The 18,732-nt window shown below is 37.7% G+C and overlaps 1 protein-coding gene across 1 annotated transcript; it reads left to right on the forward strand.

Moving 5' to 3' along the window:
* The first annotated feature begins 6,229 nt into the window (after positions 1 to 6,229).
* Positions 6,230 to 16,919, forward strand: LOC124100724 (granzyme A-like). The gene is made up of 5 exons (XM_046456332.1): positions 6,230 to 6,401; positions 9,515 to 9,662; positions 11,381 to 11,522; positions 13,625 to 13,897; positions 15,945 to 16,919. The coding sequence occupies exons 1-5, from the start codon at positions 6,311 to 6,313 to the stop codon at positions 16,095 to 16,097; spliced, it is 807 nt and encodes a 268-aa protein (XP_046312288.1). The 5' UTR covers positions 6,230 to 6,310; the 3' UTR covers positions 16,098 to 16,919.
* The last annotated feature ends 1,813 nt before the right edge of the window (positions 16,920 to 18,732 follow it).

Here is an 18,732-nt window from a genome sequence, read left to right on the forward strand (position 1 = left end):
GGACATTGTATAAATGAAATAAGTCCGACCAATGGACAAATACTATACAATTCCACTTATATGAATATATAGAAAAGACACATTCATAAAGCAGAGAGTATATCAGAGGGTTACAAGGGTCTAAAGGCAGAAGAGGGAGGTATGCTTAATGGTTAGAGTTTTTGTTTAAAGTAATGAAAAGTTTTAGAAATGCATAGGAATGATGTTACACAACATTATGAATATAATCAATACCACTAGGTCATACAATTAAAAATGGCTAAAGTGGCAAATTTTATATTTTATGTAAAGTGATATTTTAAAATTTTTGTTACTATTCCCTAAATCATTGAAATGTACCTTTTAAATGGGCAAATTGTATAGTATGTGAAGTATATATCAATAAAGTGTTGTTTTTTTAAGAAAATGGCCTGGTATGGTGGTCTACGCCAGTAATCCCAGCAGTTGAAGCTTAGGCAGGAGGATCACAAGTTCAAAACAACTTAGAAAGGTCCTAAGCAACTTAGTGAGACTCTGTCTCACAGTAAAAAATAAAAAGGGCTGGGATGTTCCTCAGTGGTTGAGTGCCACTAGGTTCAGTCCCTGGTACCAAAGAAAAATTAACTAAAAGAAATGAAATGAGGTATGGTCTTCATGGTCACAGTAGATACAGCAGCAATGAGAGGCGGTGAGTGGTTTAGATAGTGACAAGAAGATGCGGAGCTACATGCTGGAGATCAGGAGAGGCAGCTAGAAAACCCACCAGATAAAAACTTCTGACAACAGACCACATCTAACTGACCAAACCGTGACCAAAGGATTTGGTGAGAACCCCATAAAAGCTTGTTCTCATAACCAAGTTAAATCTGAATCCACAGTTCAGAAAGTCAAACTAATTGTAATTACCCTTCCCCCAGCCCCACTTTAGGGAGACCCTATTCCCACACTGGTCCATCTTTCTTTCTTTTTTTTTTTTTTTTTTAAGCAGGGGTCTAAATGTGTGACCCAGGTTGGCATCAAATTTGAATTTGGGATCCTCCAGCCTCAGCACCCCACCCCCAGTAGCTGGGATTATGGGCATGTGACAGCACATTCAGCACCACACTCCATCACCAGTGGCAGGGGATAGAGCAGCTGCTGTCTCACACCACTAGGCAAGAGAAGTACAGGAGTCCATTGCTTCTCCACTCTCCAATCCAGCCCCTTGTCCTTGGGCCTGGCCTCCCTATCCACCAAATCTGTCTTGTTGAAACTCATTATCATCAAATCCTTCCTTTCCAGCCCCACAGAATCTGTCAATTCAGACCTTGACAATAATTCCCATACTAATCACCTTCTGTCTCTCTAGCCTCACCCACTCCTCCATCACTGAACTTTCAGCCTCTCCCCATACTATGAGACTTCTGCCATACTCTCTACTAAGCACCCCATTCTGAATAAGCTCTTGCTGTAAGTTAAAACTGGATATTGCTATGAAAACATTGCTCCAAGACAATTCCCAAATTCCCAACTTCCAGCAGATTGCTGTCCCAGAAACCTCTTATGTACAGACACTCAGGAGCTGGCATTGCCTCCACATTGGTACCAGATTGGTCCCTCTTTAATGAAGACAGAATCCTGTGCCCACTTAAAACCCTTTGCTGGCTCCCACTTTGACAGTCCATGGATCTCATTTATCATGGTGCTAAAAGTCTCTATAATGTTTTCAGCATTCTAACCTCATCTCCAACTACTTCCCACACTGAGGTTCCTGAAACAGTTGGCTGGTTTTTTATTTCCCCACATAATCTAGGTCCTAAGGGCCAGGATGCATCTCTTCTTCTTCCTTTTTTTTTTTTTTTTTTTTTTTGTGCTGGAGATTGAACCCAGGGCCTTGTGCATGTGATGCAAACACTCTACCAACTGAGCTACATCCCCAGCCCCAGGATGCACGTCTTCATACAGCAGTGAGCCCAGCATATATGAGGCACCTAATCAAATATATATTAACTGAAGCATTTTTTTGAAATCATAATATATATCAATTCCATACATTAACAAAATTATTCCACATCAGTTCCAAAATGGTATTTATCCTACCATTTTGATAGTGCAATATTTACTTTTCAAGCTTATTGCAGTGCCTGGAATACAAGATACCCTCATTAAAGACTGGTGAATTGTGAATTGTTATGTGGGTAAAGGATGGACAAAGGGACAGAAAGACTATGAGAAAATATAAGTAACATTAAGAGAGCTTCCCTTCTGCATGGTGACATTGTGTGTGTGTGTGTGTGTGTGTGTATACACTGTAATGGTCAATTTTGATTGTCAATTTGATCTGGTATTAAATAAAATATGTCCTCAGATTTTTTTCCTTCTGAATTTTTACATGTATGTGTATATATACAACATAAACAAAATAATAATATTAGCTAACCAGTTTTGTTTATAGCAATTACCTCCAAAAAGCAGAGCCTGAGGCACAAGCTCAGATGCTGCTATTTTCTTAAGCAGTGTAACCACAGTGAAGCAAGGACAAACGAGAGGCAGGCAAGAAGTCTCTGCAGGGTGTCCTGCCATGATGGCCTCCTCTGGTGTGAGGTGCAGTGATAATTTATCTCACTGGACCATTTTCTGGGTTTTATTTGAACAACAACCCCAATTTAGTGTACCTAGGGCAGGAAAATGAGAATTTTTACACTGGTGGTCTCACTTGGTCAGTTTCCTCACGGGGCATTTCCTGCCCCCTCTTCACTTCTGGTTTATGTGTGGGTACTAGAAGGATACTTTGACATCCCACATCCCAGTGGCAATGGGAAAGGTAAGAGGCAGAAATGAGAAATATACTGTGAGGGCCTAGTTATGGCAACATTTGGTAGCATCTATGTGATGCTGGTTATAACCCAGATAGAGCTGGTTGCTGAAATAGCAGCTCAGAGGGAGTAAGTGGCCCAGGCACATAAAACAGAGATCACCAAAGCTATACTCAAATGTATGTAATACACGTTCTTAGTGCCCTCCCATTATGACTGGCCTCTATATAATACTACATGGTACCTCCATTTTTAAGAGAACAGGATTCCCTGATACCTGTGAGGAGTTAGAAGATGGTAGACATGCAGGCAGAGTCTCCTCCAGGTTTGTGACCAGTGGCAATCTCTAAAAAGACTTGAAGTAAGATAGTAGGAAAAGCTATGATCTCTTCCGCCACCATCAGTCAATGAAATGCCTCATCTCCCTTCTCTGCCACCCAATCCAAAGTTTTATAAACTGTAGCCAGCAATTTGGTTGCTCTTGGGTTCTCTCCTCATTTAATGACCCAGACCTTCTTCTACAAGGAACCTAAGTCCTTGCCTTTGTCAGGTCATGGCATTGCAATTGCTCTTTCACCATTGTCCTTGGGCACAGAAGTACCAGTGATATCCAGTGAATGCCCCTGGGTTCCATACACACTCTCCCATGTTCACCCAACTCACTTATGCTTCCCTTGTGATAAGCCAGTCCACTGCAATCACCCCAACCCAGTAGAGTAAGTCTGTTCTTTCCCTGCTACTTCACTGGCATGAAAACCCTAAATTGACCCATTATTCTCAACTTCCTGTTCAATAGAGCTCTCAGTGCTTTATTTTGTCCCAACAGAAGAGTCACCAGGACTTCTAAACCCATCAGAACCCAATGTCATAGAGACAGAAAAAAAATATGCAGAAGGTTCACAGGGGGTCTTGATGAGAGGAACCACTCCTTTGTCTTCATCCGTAGAGATTCCCATATTCTAGTTTTGGAAGACACATCATCACATGTGAGCCATTGTCTCAACATCTCAAACCCACCAGAAGTTTTTCTTCAGCTGCCACGTTTCTTGAGCCTTTTTAGTCTATTCTTCCGTTCCATCATGCTGGCTGTTTTTGGATGGTGCCCACAACCTAATCTCTAGCACCTGTGAATGTTAGTTCACATAACAAAAAGCAAGATTGTGGGTTGGAATTAATATTATAATCAATTTACTTCAAAATAGGAAGATTACTCTATGCTATTAAAAGGGTCTTTAATGCAATCTCAAGGACCCTTAAAAGAGGAAGCAATAGGCAAAAGAGTCTGTGTCAGGGTAATATGATGTGAGAAAGACTCCACTGGCCATTGCCAGCTTTGAAGGTGTGATGGGGACATAAACCAAGGAACATGGGCAGCCTTTGAAAGCTGGAAAAGGCCACGGCCTCCAGAAAGGATCTCTGCCTTGCCACACCTTGATTTGTGAGACCCAAATCAGACTTCTGACCTACAGACTACACAACTACACATTGTTGTAAGCCACCAACGAGTTTGTGGTCATTGTTATAGTAGCCATAGGAAACTAACACACTTACCCAATCCTTTGTTAATCCATTTAGATTGCTTTCAACTTTCTTTTCATTACGAAAAATAATGCAGTAGAATTTCTTATAGCTAAATTTTAATGTATGTTCCAATTGTTTTTCAAGTCATAGGCATGACTTGTTAGGTTACATGACCGGTGTAATTTTACATCATGCACAATCACAGAATGGGAAGTTATACTCTATGCATGTATGTTACATCAAAATACATTCTACTGTCATGTATAACTAAAAGAACAAATAAAAATTTTAAAAAGACCAAAAAACTTAATTGCCCTTTATATGCTATTCTCTTCCACCAAAAAGATAGTAGCAGTTTGAAATACAATCAACACACAAGAATTCCCAACCACAGAAAGGATTCTTTTTTTTTTAACCTTTAGAAATTTGTCAGAAAAATATAGTACCTAAGAGTTTTAAATTACATTTTTACTGCACAAGGTTTTCTCCAGAAAAATGATGCTTCCCACTGTGTTATAATGCAGCAAGCAGACTCTTGCCAGATATGGGCAAGGACTTCCAGCCTTCAGGAATGTAGGGTAAAGTGTTTATTGTTTATAAATCAACCAGTCTCCAGAATTCTATAAGCAGCACAAAACATGCTAAGACAACTTAAATTCTCAGCTCTGAAATAAGGTCTTATTTGAAAGTAAAAAAGTTTTCAAAGGAGAGCAATGTCCTTTTTTGGAAATTTTTTATTGAAACATAATCTTTGTACATCTTTGTGGTTTATAATAATATTATATGTGTATACAATGTGTAATAATCAAATCAGGGTAACAAGCACTTCCATTTCTTCAAACATTAATTATTTTGTGCATTAGGAATTTCAAACTCTAAATTCTAGACATTTTGAAACACATCACAGATTGTTTTAACCAGTTTTTACTCTACTTGGCTATAGAAAATCAGAATTAATTTATCCTGTGTTTTGGTGCCCCTAATTAACCTCCTTCTGTGCCCTTTCAGCCTATAGTGAACGCTTTTCTACTCCATTCTATGAAATTCATTTTTGTTTCCACAAATGAAAACAGGAGGTATTTGTCTTTCTGTATCTAGATTATTTCACTTATCATAATGAATGACCTCCAATTCCATCCATGTTGCTCCAAATGACCGGATTCCATTGTTTTTATGGCTGAATAATATTCCATTTGTATTTATAGCACATTTTCTTTATCCATTTATCCACTGATGAGCAACTGGGTTGATCAATATTTTAGCTATGTGGCAGTGCTGCAGTAAATGTGCATGCAAATATCCCTTTGGTAAAATATTGTCTTTGGATGCATGGAGCATATGGTATTCTACTATTAGTTTTTTAAGAACTCTCCCTACTGTTTTCCATAATAACTCTACTAATTTATATTTCCACCAACAATGTATAAGAGTTGTCCTCATTTTGCCTCCCTTTGTTATTTCTTATCTTTTTAATGATTGTCATTCAGAGGTAAGATGAAATTTCACTGTAGATTTGTTTTGCATTTTCCTGGTGACTCATGATATTGAACATGTTTTCGTATGTCTTCTTTTGACAAGCATCTATTCAGATCCTTAGCCCATTTTTTTTTTTTGGTCAGACCTTTATTTTATGTATTTATTTATACATGGTGCTGAGAATCAAACCCAGTGCCTCACACCTGCCTGGCAAGCACTCTACCACTGAGCCACAATGCCTTAGCCCATTTTTAATTGAATGGTTTCATTTGAAGAATAGTTTTTATTTTAATATTCTTAAGTTGACATGGTCTCATCACTTCACATTTGCCCTTTAAGGTCGGAGACATCTAAACCCAAAGGAAATGACCTTACTGTGAAACAAGTAAGTAACCATACCACAGATTAAGGTTGTGTTTTCCAGTAATAAAACACCAAAATCTTCAACACTACAGCAAAGAAGGAAAGAGAGAGAGAGAGAGAGAGAACCACATCCTGGGTGTTCATTATATATTATTAAAGTCTATACCTGAAACTGAATGCTCTCCATAGTGTGGATAACAGAGGCAACGAAAATGCATTCTCTTTTCTCTTTCCCTACTGCCATCTTTCTTCTTCTACTTCCTGGAGGTAAGACATATTTTCATATGATTTTTAGTTTCATTTGTGAGAAAGTGGGTATCTGATTGGTTTAATTTACATCCCATGAAAAGGAAAAATAAATAACAAATTCCAACCATTTTTAATGCAACCATTTGTCTTCACTTAAAAATCACTTTGGCTTTTTACAAAAATGTATCCTATGTAACCATAGCAAAATATGAAAACATTAACTGAATCTGGTAGCTCTTATAAATCCAGATCAGATCTACAGAGCAAAGTCTTTAAGTGAAAAATTGACAAAGCCATTAAATTAGATATGAATAGTTTACTTATTAACTGGACCTCTCAATCATACAAATGTAATTGAATGTCATAGCTCTCAAATAAACCTTAAAACTTTTAATTTCAGGATTTGTTTGTAGATATGTCCATTTCTAGTAGGGGATCAGGGTCCATGAAGAAAAACATTGGTATAAAATTACCTACTATAATGTGTGTGTGTGTGTGTGTGAATGCTTAATAAAACTCACAATTAAAATATTAATATTCTAATTGATTTTCACATATTAACCCATTTAATCTTCTTAACTATTATTATCAGCCATATTTTACATATGAGGAATGAAGACCAGGGAGATTAATTAAGTAAATGTGTTAAGGTTTACCAACTAGCAATTAGTAGGGTTGGGATTCGAACTCAGAGTTCACATTCACGTACTATGATATATATAGTTCAGTGATACCTTCAGAGCTGGGATTCCTATTGTGGGATCTATAAGTTCATTCAAAGCCATACTGAGGCATTAAAAATTCTGAGTCTTGACACTGAATGCAAATACTTACCTGAATATGTGTATTTTATTTTATCAGTTTCTCACAACTCTGTATTTAAAAAAAAAAAAAGAGCCAATACTTTAAGAAGCAGTGATTAACAAGGGGAAAAAAATGTGGATTTTGCACTATGCACAAGTAGGCTAGAACATCACTTTGCCATCACTAGCTGTGTGAACTTGAGATAGTTAGTTAATCTGTCTACTTCATCTTTTTTATCTACATGGAAATAATAATACCCACTTTCTATTGTAGTTAAGTATTATAGCAAGTGTCTAACACTAACGGGTGTCTGGTATATCTTAAATATCTTCATTACTGTTACCATAGTTGCTGATTTTTTTTCTTTGTTTTTAATATAACTTACTAAACTATAATTCCAAATAATAACCTTTTTATGGAATATTGTGAGATTTTTAAGGCTAATAACACAGTGTTCAGCCTGAGATTGAGACAATCCTGTCCTTAGAAGTGACAACCTTGAAGGGTAGGGAGTCAGGAGAAGGGGGGTCCTTACCACTCTGCCCTGACTATGTGTTACTGGGTCTTTAATCTTTTGGTTTCTTGATCTTTAAGAAATTGCTGAAGGGCTGAGGATATAGCTCAGTTGGTAGAGTTCTTGCCTAACACACACAAGGCCCAGGGTTCAATCCCCAGCCCCACAAAAAAAGAAATTGCTGGACCAGCCGGGCATAGTGGTACATGGCTGTAGTCCCAGCATTAGGGAGTGAGGCAGGAGAATCATAAATTCAAAGTCAGCCTCAGCAATTTAGCAAGTCCCTAAGCAACTTAGCAGACCCTGTCTCAAAATAAAATATAAAAAGGGCTGGGGATGTGGTTCAGTGATTAAGTTCCTCTGGGTTCAGTCATTGGTACCAAAAAATGAAAAAGAAAGAAATTGCTGGACAATTCCTACCTGTATTTTAAGTAGTGATAAATACAGGAAATAAATATTATGTTAAAAATGTTTTAAATTATTAAGGAACAATTTAAGTTGGAGCTTAAAAATAAAAATCACTTCGCTAACAGTTAAAATGTTAAGGACTAGCTCTAAGACACATGACAAATCTGTCCCTCAAAAGCATTTAAACATGATGAATTGTTAAATTTAGTCTAATGTTACTTGTAGATGATCTGCTTCACTCTCATAATGCCTGACCATGATGACTTTTAATTATATCACACCTAACTTGAAATCTCCTCCAGCTCCACCTGCTAAAGATTTATACCACTTTCCAATATCCTTCAAGGAAAAAACAGTCCTCACAGAGACCTCACCACCTTCCTGCCAAAGGCGTTTTCTGAGCCCTGTAGCTCCTCCTGTGACCCTCTCCAGGCACTTTCGAGCATTGTCATTCTTTATGCATTTATCCACAGCTTTGTTCTTTGCATGTTTCTACTACTAAAGCTCATCAATGTCAAGAATGATGTTTCATTCATCTTTGCACCATTTTAACAGTAGTTACTCAAAAATTATTGTGGAATAATTGCATGGAAAAAAAAGGGAGTGTGAAAATTGCTTAGAAAAGAGGTCCTAGAATGATTCCAAATGATTCAAAATGCAGGTTCCAGCCGGGCATGGTGGCACAAACCTGTAATCCCAGCAGCTGAGGCAGAAGAATCCCAAGTTCAAAGCCAGCCTCAGCAATTTAACCAGGCTCTAAGCAACTTAGCAAGACCTGATCTCAAAACTTTAAAAAAAAAAAATGAAAGAAAGAAAAGGGCTGGGGATGTTGCTCAGTGGTTAAGCACATCTGGGTTCAATCCCTGGTACCAAGAGGGAAAAAAAAGAAAAGAAAAGGAGAAAAAAAAATGAAATGCAGGTTCTCTGGTACTAAACTAAACTCTCTGGAGATGGGTCTAGAAAATCCACATTTTAAGAAGTACTCAATTATGATTACACTAAAGTTTGAGAAACATAATAGAAAAAGGAGCATTTCTATACATTTATCTTTTTTACCCTAACATGACACAGAGAGAAAAATCAATTTGAACATGTGGCAATTTAAAAAAAAAAGAGCTTTAGATCTAAAATAATAGGAATGTATGCTTATAATAAAATTAACACAAAAAACAAGTACTGCATTTAATTTAAAAACACTGTCGCACATGAAGTGCTGTAGGGGATGCAATCACAGAGGAGAGTTCTAGAGAAGAAAGCACCCTCCACCACCACCTGGACTGCTTGGTCCTCTCTCCATCAAAGTACATGGCTATGAACTCGCACTGAATCTATTCATTATAGCCAAGTTTTCTCAGGACAAGGATGTCTGTGCAAGGTAAGATTTCACTCTGGATCACTCTTTTAGTTTTTCTAGAATCCTGCGAAGGAATCATAGGAGGAAAAGAAGTAGCACCTCATGCAAGACGCTACATGGCTCTTATCAAAGGGCTGGAAATCTGCGCAGGGGCTCTGATCAAAGACAGCTGGGTGCTGACAGCTGCTCACTGTGATATGTAAGTAATCTCAGTCCCTCTCATTCTCAAGGTTGATGCAGGGAAGTGGAAATGGCTATCAAGTCCAAAACCAAAATTTAAGATGGAGAAGAAAGCAGGCAAGCACATTCAGTGCTATGTCTTATTATAATGTTTACCTCTGAGCAAAAGCCAGAATCTGTAGAGTAAGAATGAAATGCCTGACCATTTTCTCATATTATTTGTTATTTTTAAATTATAAATAACAGCATTATTGAATATTTTCAATAGGAAAGTTTAAAAGTAATAATACTTGATCTCATCAACCCCACACAATCACCGTTAGTATTTTGGTATATTTTGTCCCAGACTTTTTTCATAAGCATAATTTACAAGGTTGAACAAATTAAATGTCATCTGTGATTAGCCAGTCCATATGAAATTACTGCTATTTGTTTAACTTTAAAAAAATAGCAATTTCCTGTGGCTCAAATAGTTTTTCTAGTCATAATTTGAAAGGCAGACTAGTGTTTATCATGTAGATATACTGCTATTTTCTTAATCAGTACCTGTTGTTGGTAACCAGTACCTGTCACTTCCCTTTTCTCTCTTACACAAATTGCATGAACAAAAAAGAACATTAAAAATGAGCTTCTCACAAAGGAAATTCAAACAGATTTATATTATATTGTGTAAAATAAGAATTTGTCAGGGATGAATATCAGCTTAATTTACAGGAGGTGAGGGAGGGATTAGCTCTGATACACTTAATTAATAGGCCTATTTGGTGAAAAGATTTGCCCCCCTCTTCTGTAATAGCTATTATTAATTTCATAAACTATATTTATGGTTAGCTCTACTTTTGCTTGCTTCTCTATGTGGTGTGTGTGTGTGTGTGTGTGTGTGTGTGTGTGTCCTATGCATGCATGTGTTTATATAAACCTGGCTTTAAATTTTAACTATAAAACCACTGTTCTGGGCCATAGTTGTAGCTCAGTGGTAGCACACTTGCTTAGCATATGTGAGGCACTGGATTTGATCCTCAGCACCCCATAAAAATAAATAATAAAAAATAAATGTATTGTGTCCATCTGCAACTAAAAACAAATTAAAAAAAAAAATCCAAACCAAGATTCCTTTCTTCATTCCAGCCTCTAAAAAGCATGACTCAGGTCAACCTTTCTTATCTTTAAAGACTTCAGCAAGGCAAACTATTTCCCTAAAGCCCAGAAAAGTAAACCACCTACTTCTGTTTTAGTTCTTGAGTTTATTCATTCCCATTAGGTGTCAACAACCTAGAAGCCAATGGGGGAAAGTTTTATTCCACAAATCTGAAGCAGATGAAGAAACTGTCAGCTGCTCCTTCAGCCTCCAAATGGCAGAGCCCACCTTCCTCCCGTGGGGACCTCCAGCACTGTCCACCCCAGTGGAAGCCCCCACTCCAAGCTGGAGCCCAGCAGACCTCTCCAGGTCTCTCCAGCCAGTACTCTTGCCTCTTCCAGAAGGTCTGGGCCTCCATTCCTGTTGTCTCCCTTGAAAAGATGCGGTGAGGTTGAAGCAATATCCCCCAATACATATCTTGAGATTTGAAGTAGAGGCACTAAAACACCCAAGACTCTCCCTAAGTTCCCTGTCTTGCTGTGCTTATTTATAAATAGGGAGACATTTAAAAACACTGATCAAACTTGAAGAAACTAAGTCCACAATTTAACTTTATCCATTCTCATGCATAAGTTATATGTTGTTGTTCTTCTTCTTAGGAAGGAAAATCCTCAAATTATTCTTGGGGCCCACTCTACATCCCCTAAAGAGAAACTTGACCAAGTATTTTCTATTCAAAAGGCAATTCCCTATCCATGCTATGATCCACAGACATTTGAAGGGGATCTTCAACTCCTTCAGGTAAATATGTTTGCAGTTTTGTTCAGTTGTGGGTTTTTTTTCCATTAACTATTTTGAAAGAGTGGAAAGGCAGAAAGATCAGTGTAACCTGAAACCAATTTCTATACCCTTGACCTCACAAGGTTAGCTAACACCACGAGTAAGAGGTTAAACAGCAAGGCCAGCACTATTGCAACAAGTGTTCCTTCCCCCTATTGTGGTAGGACCTGGCCATTTAAAGAGTTGATGCTCATTAATCAAAAAGCACCAGGAGTTAGCATCTGCATATCAGAAAAACATTATGCCTTTGGTTTTTGGCTTATTTCACTTGATGGCTTATTTCACTTAGCAGCTAACTCACAATAAGGAGATGGTAGAGAAGAACAAAAATACTTTGGATTAGACAAAGAGGAATGAAGGGAAAGGAGGAGGAATAGGAATAGGAGGAAAGAGTAGAATGAATCAGACATTACTATCCTATGTACATATATGATTATGTAACCCATGTAATTCTATACCATTCTACAATCAGAAAAATGAAAAGTAATACTCTATATATGTATAATATGACAAAAAAATTCTACTATTATATATAACTAATAAGAACAAAAGAAAAAATTTTTTAAAAAGCACCAGGAACCCACCCAGAGTCAAACAGATTTGACTGATGCTAGCGAGGGCACAATCCACTCAGATTGTGTAAGAAGGGGCTTATTTTAGGATTTGAGCTTGTGTCCAGCAACTTAGGGGAAGTTTCAAGGAAGTAGCAGTGTGCTCTGAAATGCAGGGTGTCAGCAAGTGGGACAATTCTATGATTGTGCATTTAAATAAATCTTATCCAAAAGGCAGAAAGAACAGGAAAAAAAAGCTAACGTTGTAATTGGTAAAGATGCAACAGTCGTGGATTTCATCCAAGAGAGGAGCATTTGTCATTTTTATAATATGAACAATGATGTCATTTCTGCCAGTGGGGCTGTCTTTTTTTTTTTTTTTTTTTTGATTAAACAAAGGGGAATGAAGGGAAGGGGGCAGGGAATAGGAATAGGAGAGATAGTAGAATGAATGGGACATTACTTTCCTATGTGCATATTTGACTATATGACCAATGTAATTCTACATCATTCTACAGTCAGAAAAATATTGGCAGTGGCTGCCTTTTTTTTCCCTCCTATTTCATTAGGGTCACCTTGTTTGATAGTGACAATCTGTATTTATGAGCAACCAGAAAAGCAGAGACCCAGTTCTGAGTGCTTAGCTGTTAGTGGCAGCCTGCTTTTTTCTTCTTCAGAAGATAAGTAATAATCAGAACTTCCCCTGAAGGCACTCAAGCCTAGAGGGAAAGACAGACAAATCACCAGCTCTGATCTTAAGGCACTGATGGCATTTTGCTCATCAGTGACAAAGATAAAGAAGAGGGCTCTATGGGGGTACATGGGGAGAGCAGGGGGTCAGAGCAATTTCCTAGGCAGCCAGGAAAAAAGTGGGGAGGGCCTCCAAGTAGGAAGAACAGCATTATAAGAGGGATCGCTTGGAGGAAGAGGAGAGAAAAGGGAGTTATGAATTTTGAGAAAAGGAAGTTAGCAGAATATAGACCACAAAGCCAGGCCTTGCAAACCTTGTTAAGAGTCTGAAAGGTATGGGGAAAGAAATGGGAAGGTGTTTTAAGCAGGGTAGCAACATTGTCAGACTTGTTAGAATAATCATTCTGGCTGCTGTGCAGAAATTGGAATAGGAAGGCAGCTCTGGAAGATGGAGCATGAGCAGAAGGATTACCCGGGCCTTCGGGCACCCTCATCATCAGAAGCACAGAGGGCCCTGGGACTCATGTGCCTCTGACAAAACCTCCACATTCCTTGTCCCCAATACTGACAACCTAGCCCTCCTCAATATCCACCTGGAGACCATCAGGCCTGGCTTCACCCTCAGGCCTCTGCTCCTCCTCCATGCCCCCAGACACTAACTCCCTCTTGGGTATCAAAGATAGCTCCCCTCCTGCCCCACCTGGCGTCAGTCCCTTCTGCACTTTTACCCAAAATATTTAATACCCTCTGTTAGAGTTTAGGCTGTGTTGTTCCTCTGCCTCCCTCACTGGAGCATAAGCAACTCCATCTCCTGTCTTCTAGCTGAAAGGTAAAGCAACTATGAGCAAAGCTGTGGGAATACTTCAGCTACCCCAAAGAGGAGAAGACATCAAACCCCACACCAAGTGTCATGTGGCAGGATGGGGAAGCACCAAAAAAGACTCTTGCAAAGTTTCACATGTCTTGAGAGAAGTCAATGTCACCGTGATAGACCGGAAAATATGCAATGATGCAGAGCATTATAATTTCAAGCCAGTTATTGAGAACAGTATGATCTGTGCCGGTGGTAGCAAAGGTGAAGATGATTCATGTGAAGTAAGTAAATTAAAAATTTTAACCAGGAAATAAAAGGGTAAAAGAGTACCTAAGAAGAACGAGGTAGAAGTTGTTATTATCTTTCATGTACAAGGCCTGAGGACTACAGCTTGACACTGGTATGGTATCGTGCTGCCTGGTGCCTTGTGAAACCCTCTGCTCGAGGGTGTTCCCAGCTTACTAATGATCACTTTCTGTATATGGTTTTAATCATGATGGGTAACAATTTTGCTGCTAGAGAATAGTTAGTTCAGGAGTAAGAACAGAGAACTGTACCAAACTCAACAACACTTTGATATGCCACTTAATTCTCACATAACACCATGAGATAGGCACTATTGTCATCTGTTTTAAGATGAAGAAAAAGGTGTAGAAAGTTACTTAATTTCCTAATCCTGATTAGATTACAGTCTTTTTCTCAAAGATTACTTATTTCATTTATTGTAGATTTGCTTTCTTAAGTAAATTGGCTGGAATGAATGATTGTATTGTCACAAAAACAGCACTCCTTTGTCACTCGGATATATCCAAAGAGTTTCCCCTAAACTTTTTATTCACTCAAGGCTTTATTTCAATATGGTTTTTAAAAACGTAAAGATTGATTTTTATGTTGTATTAAAAATAAAAGTTTTGGGGACTGGGGATGTGGCTCAAGCGGTAGCGCGCTCACCTGGCATGCGCAGAGCGCTGGGTTCGATCCTCAGCACCACATAAAAATAAAATAAAGATGTTGTGTCCGCCGAAAACTAAAAAATAAATATTAAAAAATTCTCTCTCTCTCTCTCTCTCTCTCTCTCTCTCTCTCTCTTTAAAAAAAATGAAAGATTTTTGGGAAAGAAAAAAAAAAGTTACTTGATTTCCCCAAGTTAAATAACCCAGCTATCAGAGGTTGCACCTGGATTTAACCAAGGTTGTCTGTCTCCTGACACCTGCACTGTTCTGCCTCTTACTGTGCCAAGAACAGACTTGACCAAGGTTTCAACCTATTTAGAACTCACTAAGCACAGGTGCTTGTCAGGTCAGAGAGAATATATAAATGGGAGCTGATGAATCTCTGGGCCAGGTGGAGGATCCCTAAAAACTGTCTGAAATATCACAGATACTCTCTGTCTGAGCTGGCTTAGCTAGTGCCCTCCTCAGAACAGGGAGTAATTGAGGTCCCAACTCAAGTCTTTTAGTAGCCCCAACCTTCAGTTTCTCCCCCAGACATCTATTGACCAAGAAAAAAGGACATGCATCAACTGAAAGAAACAATTTTTTTTCATCACTAAAGGATTTCTTTGTTTTCCTTGGTTCTTTTTTTTATTTTTTTACATATTTTTAGTTGTAGATGGACAGAATACTATTTCATTTCATTTCATTTCATTTCAATGTGGTCCAGGGAATCTGACCCAGTGTCTAGGCAAGCACTCTACCACTGAGCCACAACCCTAGCCCTCTTTCTTGATTTTATTGATGAAGATGAGTTTGCACATCTCCAGAATTGCCTTCTTCAGAAGGAAAAATGATTGGGTAAAATAAGCATATTTATGTTAATTGGTGCTAAGTGCAGGCAAGTAATACGAAATTTAAAATTAGGTTTAATCTAGATAGACAATAGGGGTGGGAGGGAAAGGGAGAGAGAAGGGGAATAGCAAGGATGGTGAAAGGAAACCCTCATCATTATACAAAATACATGTATGAAGATGTGAATTTGGTGTCAACATACCTTACATACAGAGATATGATAAATTGTGGTATAAAGGTGTATTAAGAATTATAATGCAAAAAAAACAATAAGAGAGCTCATGTATAATGGCATAATTTGGCTGAACATACTTTATATACAGAGTTATGAAAATTGTGCTATGAATGGATAATTATGAATGTAATACATTCCACTATTGTCATGTATGTAAGAAATAAATAAAAAAATAAAATAAAATAAAATTATGCTTAAATAGGAAAGAGAAATAGAAGACATAGGTGAAGTGTGAATGAACAAATAAAATGGCAAATAAATACATCAGGAAAGCACTCTTATTTAATACATGACTTTCTATTCTAGGGGGATTCTGGAAGTCCTCTGATATGCAATAACATTTTCATCGGTGTCACTTCCTTTGGAAAATGTGGTAACCCCAAGAAACCTGGTGTCTACATTCTCCTTACAAACAAATATCTCAACTGGATAAAGAAAACCATTGCAGGAGCCATATGACATGGCTTCTTCAAAACAGACATCTGAGGTGACTTCCAGGAGACTCCAAGAAAAGGGGGCTTAAACTTGACCTGTCCTAAGAAGCACCTCAGAGAGCCTCCCAACTTTGTGCGTGAATTATAGTCTGTCTGAAGAGCCATCAGTCAAAGAAGTGGCTTCCTGCCGTCACTCCGGCATGCTTTGCTGAGATTGCATCTTCTTCGCACTTATTCTCTTTCCATAGCAAGAGACATCCTTTGGGGAAAAGTTCCTCTATTCAGAAACCCCTTGCTTTATTCAAAATTTGAGGACTGTCCCTACTGTATTTGCTGTTGAAAAGAATCTGATCCCAGAAAAAAAAACAGAATATACTTCAACTTTCCAAAATTCCTGTGACCCTTAGAATTTAGAGCTTGAGATTTTATTCAGTATGGAATTATGAAAGAGATGGAGGGGTATTTTTATTTCTTACTTTATACTTCTATATATTTGAACTTTTTACTAAATTCTAAATATAAGACAATAAGAAAGATTCAGTGTATGTTTTAGATATTTGAAAAATGTGAAGTTTCAAGCAAGCAATAGTTCAAGGAAATTGTATCATTTATTAGTTACAAATAGAATAAAGTTTCATCTGCCAGTAGGCCTCAGTTCATTCAACTTACAGAAAGAAGTGCATTGGGTCTTGGCTCTACACATGAGCACTAAACTTAGTTCTATGTTAATAAATTGATACACAGCAAAGAAAACTGACTTCTTTTACCATTTACCATTTGTATCTTATCTGTTTGTTTTGCTTTTTCTCCAAAGAGCTAACTTACAATAAACCCACACTTTAATGATTCTGATTTGTCCAGTTTAATTCAAACATTTCTTAAGGGCTCATATGCACTAGGCACTATGCCCAGCACTGTAAATTCAGAGGGGGATAAGTCATGATCACCATCCTCAAAGGCTCCAGGTCTAGATGAGGGAGAGACATAAATAAGAGGATACCTACTTCAGGTTCTGAAGAAAATATAACAAAGCATCCTAATCACCTCCTCAGATCATATATGTTATAATGGATTTACATATGAGTTGTAATCACATAAATAAATAAAGAACACAGAATATGTAAGAACTTATACCACAATAATAAAAAAATAAATAACCCAATTCTGAAACAAATGATTTGAATAGATATTTTACCATAGATATATGAATGCAAATAAGCACATGAGAATCTCAATACCATTAGTCATTAAGGAAATGTAAACCAAAACCACAATGAAAGACTATTTCACCCACTAGAATAGCAGTTATCAAAAAAAAAAAAACAATATTGGTATGATATAGGGAAATTAGAACCTTCATAGATTGTTAGTGAGAATATAATATTACACAGCCACTTTGGAAAACAGAAGTTCCTCAAAATGCTAAATATATACTTACTATGTAATTACTCAGGTACCCAGTAATTCTACTCCTAGATATAGACCCAAGAGAAATAAAAAACATTATCTGCATTAAGAACTTGTACATGATCATCAAAGGAAACAACTGAGAGCATGAAGAAAGCCTACAGAATGGGAGAATATCTTTGTCACCTGCTCCTCAGATATGGCATTAATATCCAGAATATATAAAGAACTCAAAAAACTTAACACACACACACAAAATAAATAATCCAATCAATATACGGGCAAAAGAACTAAACAGAAACTTCTCAAAAAAAGGAACACTAATGGCCAACAAATATATGAAAAAAATGTCCAACCTCTCCAGCAATTAGGGAAATGCAAAGCAAAACTACATTGAGATTTCATCTTATTCCAGACAGATGGCAATTATCAAGAATACAAATAGTAATAAATGTTGGCAAGGATGTGGGGGAAAAGGTATACTCACATTGTTAGTGGAACTGCAAATTATTGCAACCACTCTGGAAAGCACTATGGAGATTCCTCAAGAAACTAGACATGGAACCACCCTATGACCCAGCTATCCCACTCCTCAGTATATATCCAAAGTACTTAAAATCAGCATTCTACAGTGATGCTGCCACTTCAGTGTTTATAGTAGCACAATTCACAATAGCCAAGCTGTGGAACCAACCTCTGTGTACTTCAAGATACGCATGGATAAAGAAATGTTGTACAAATACACAATGAAGTATTACTTGGCCATACAGAAGAATGAAATTATGGCATTTACCAGTAAATGGATGGAAGTAAAGACAATCATGCTAAGTGAAATAAGCCCATCCCAAAAAGTTAGAGGTCAAATGTTTTCTCTGATATGCAAAAACTAATCCAAAATAAAGGAGTAGGGAATAAAAGGGGAAAAAAGGAAAGGCAAAAAAAGGGAGAGGAAATTTTATCCAAATAGAGGAGAGCTCAATAGAGTAGATGAAGGGAATTAAGGAGGAAGGGACAGGAAAAGGGAAGAGCAGTGGACTGATTCTGACTGAGCTTCCATATGTGCGTGCCTGGATGTGGCACAGTGGGTCCTGCCATTGTCCTGGTTGTTCCACAGGACACTTAAGTTTAAAAAAAAAATTAAACTGTAAATGGATAAAAAAGGATTGGTGGGGTGGAGGGAGGGGAGCAGGGGGGCTGGGAAGTGCTAGGGATTGAATTAGAGTGGGCTGTGTTCCATGGTTTTGTGATTATGT

This window comes from Marmota monax, unplaced genomic scaffold (assembly GCF_021218885.2).
Source record: "Marmota monax isolate L192 unplaced genomic scaffold, Marmota_monax_Labrador192_F-V1.1 WCK01_AAM20220418_F8-fsc00037, whole genome shotgun sequence".
NCBI classification, from domain to species: domain Eukaryota; kingdom Metazoa; phylum Chordata; class Mammalia; order Rodentia; family Sciuridae; genus Marmota; species Marmota monax.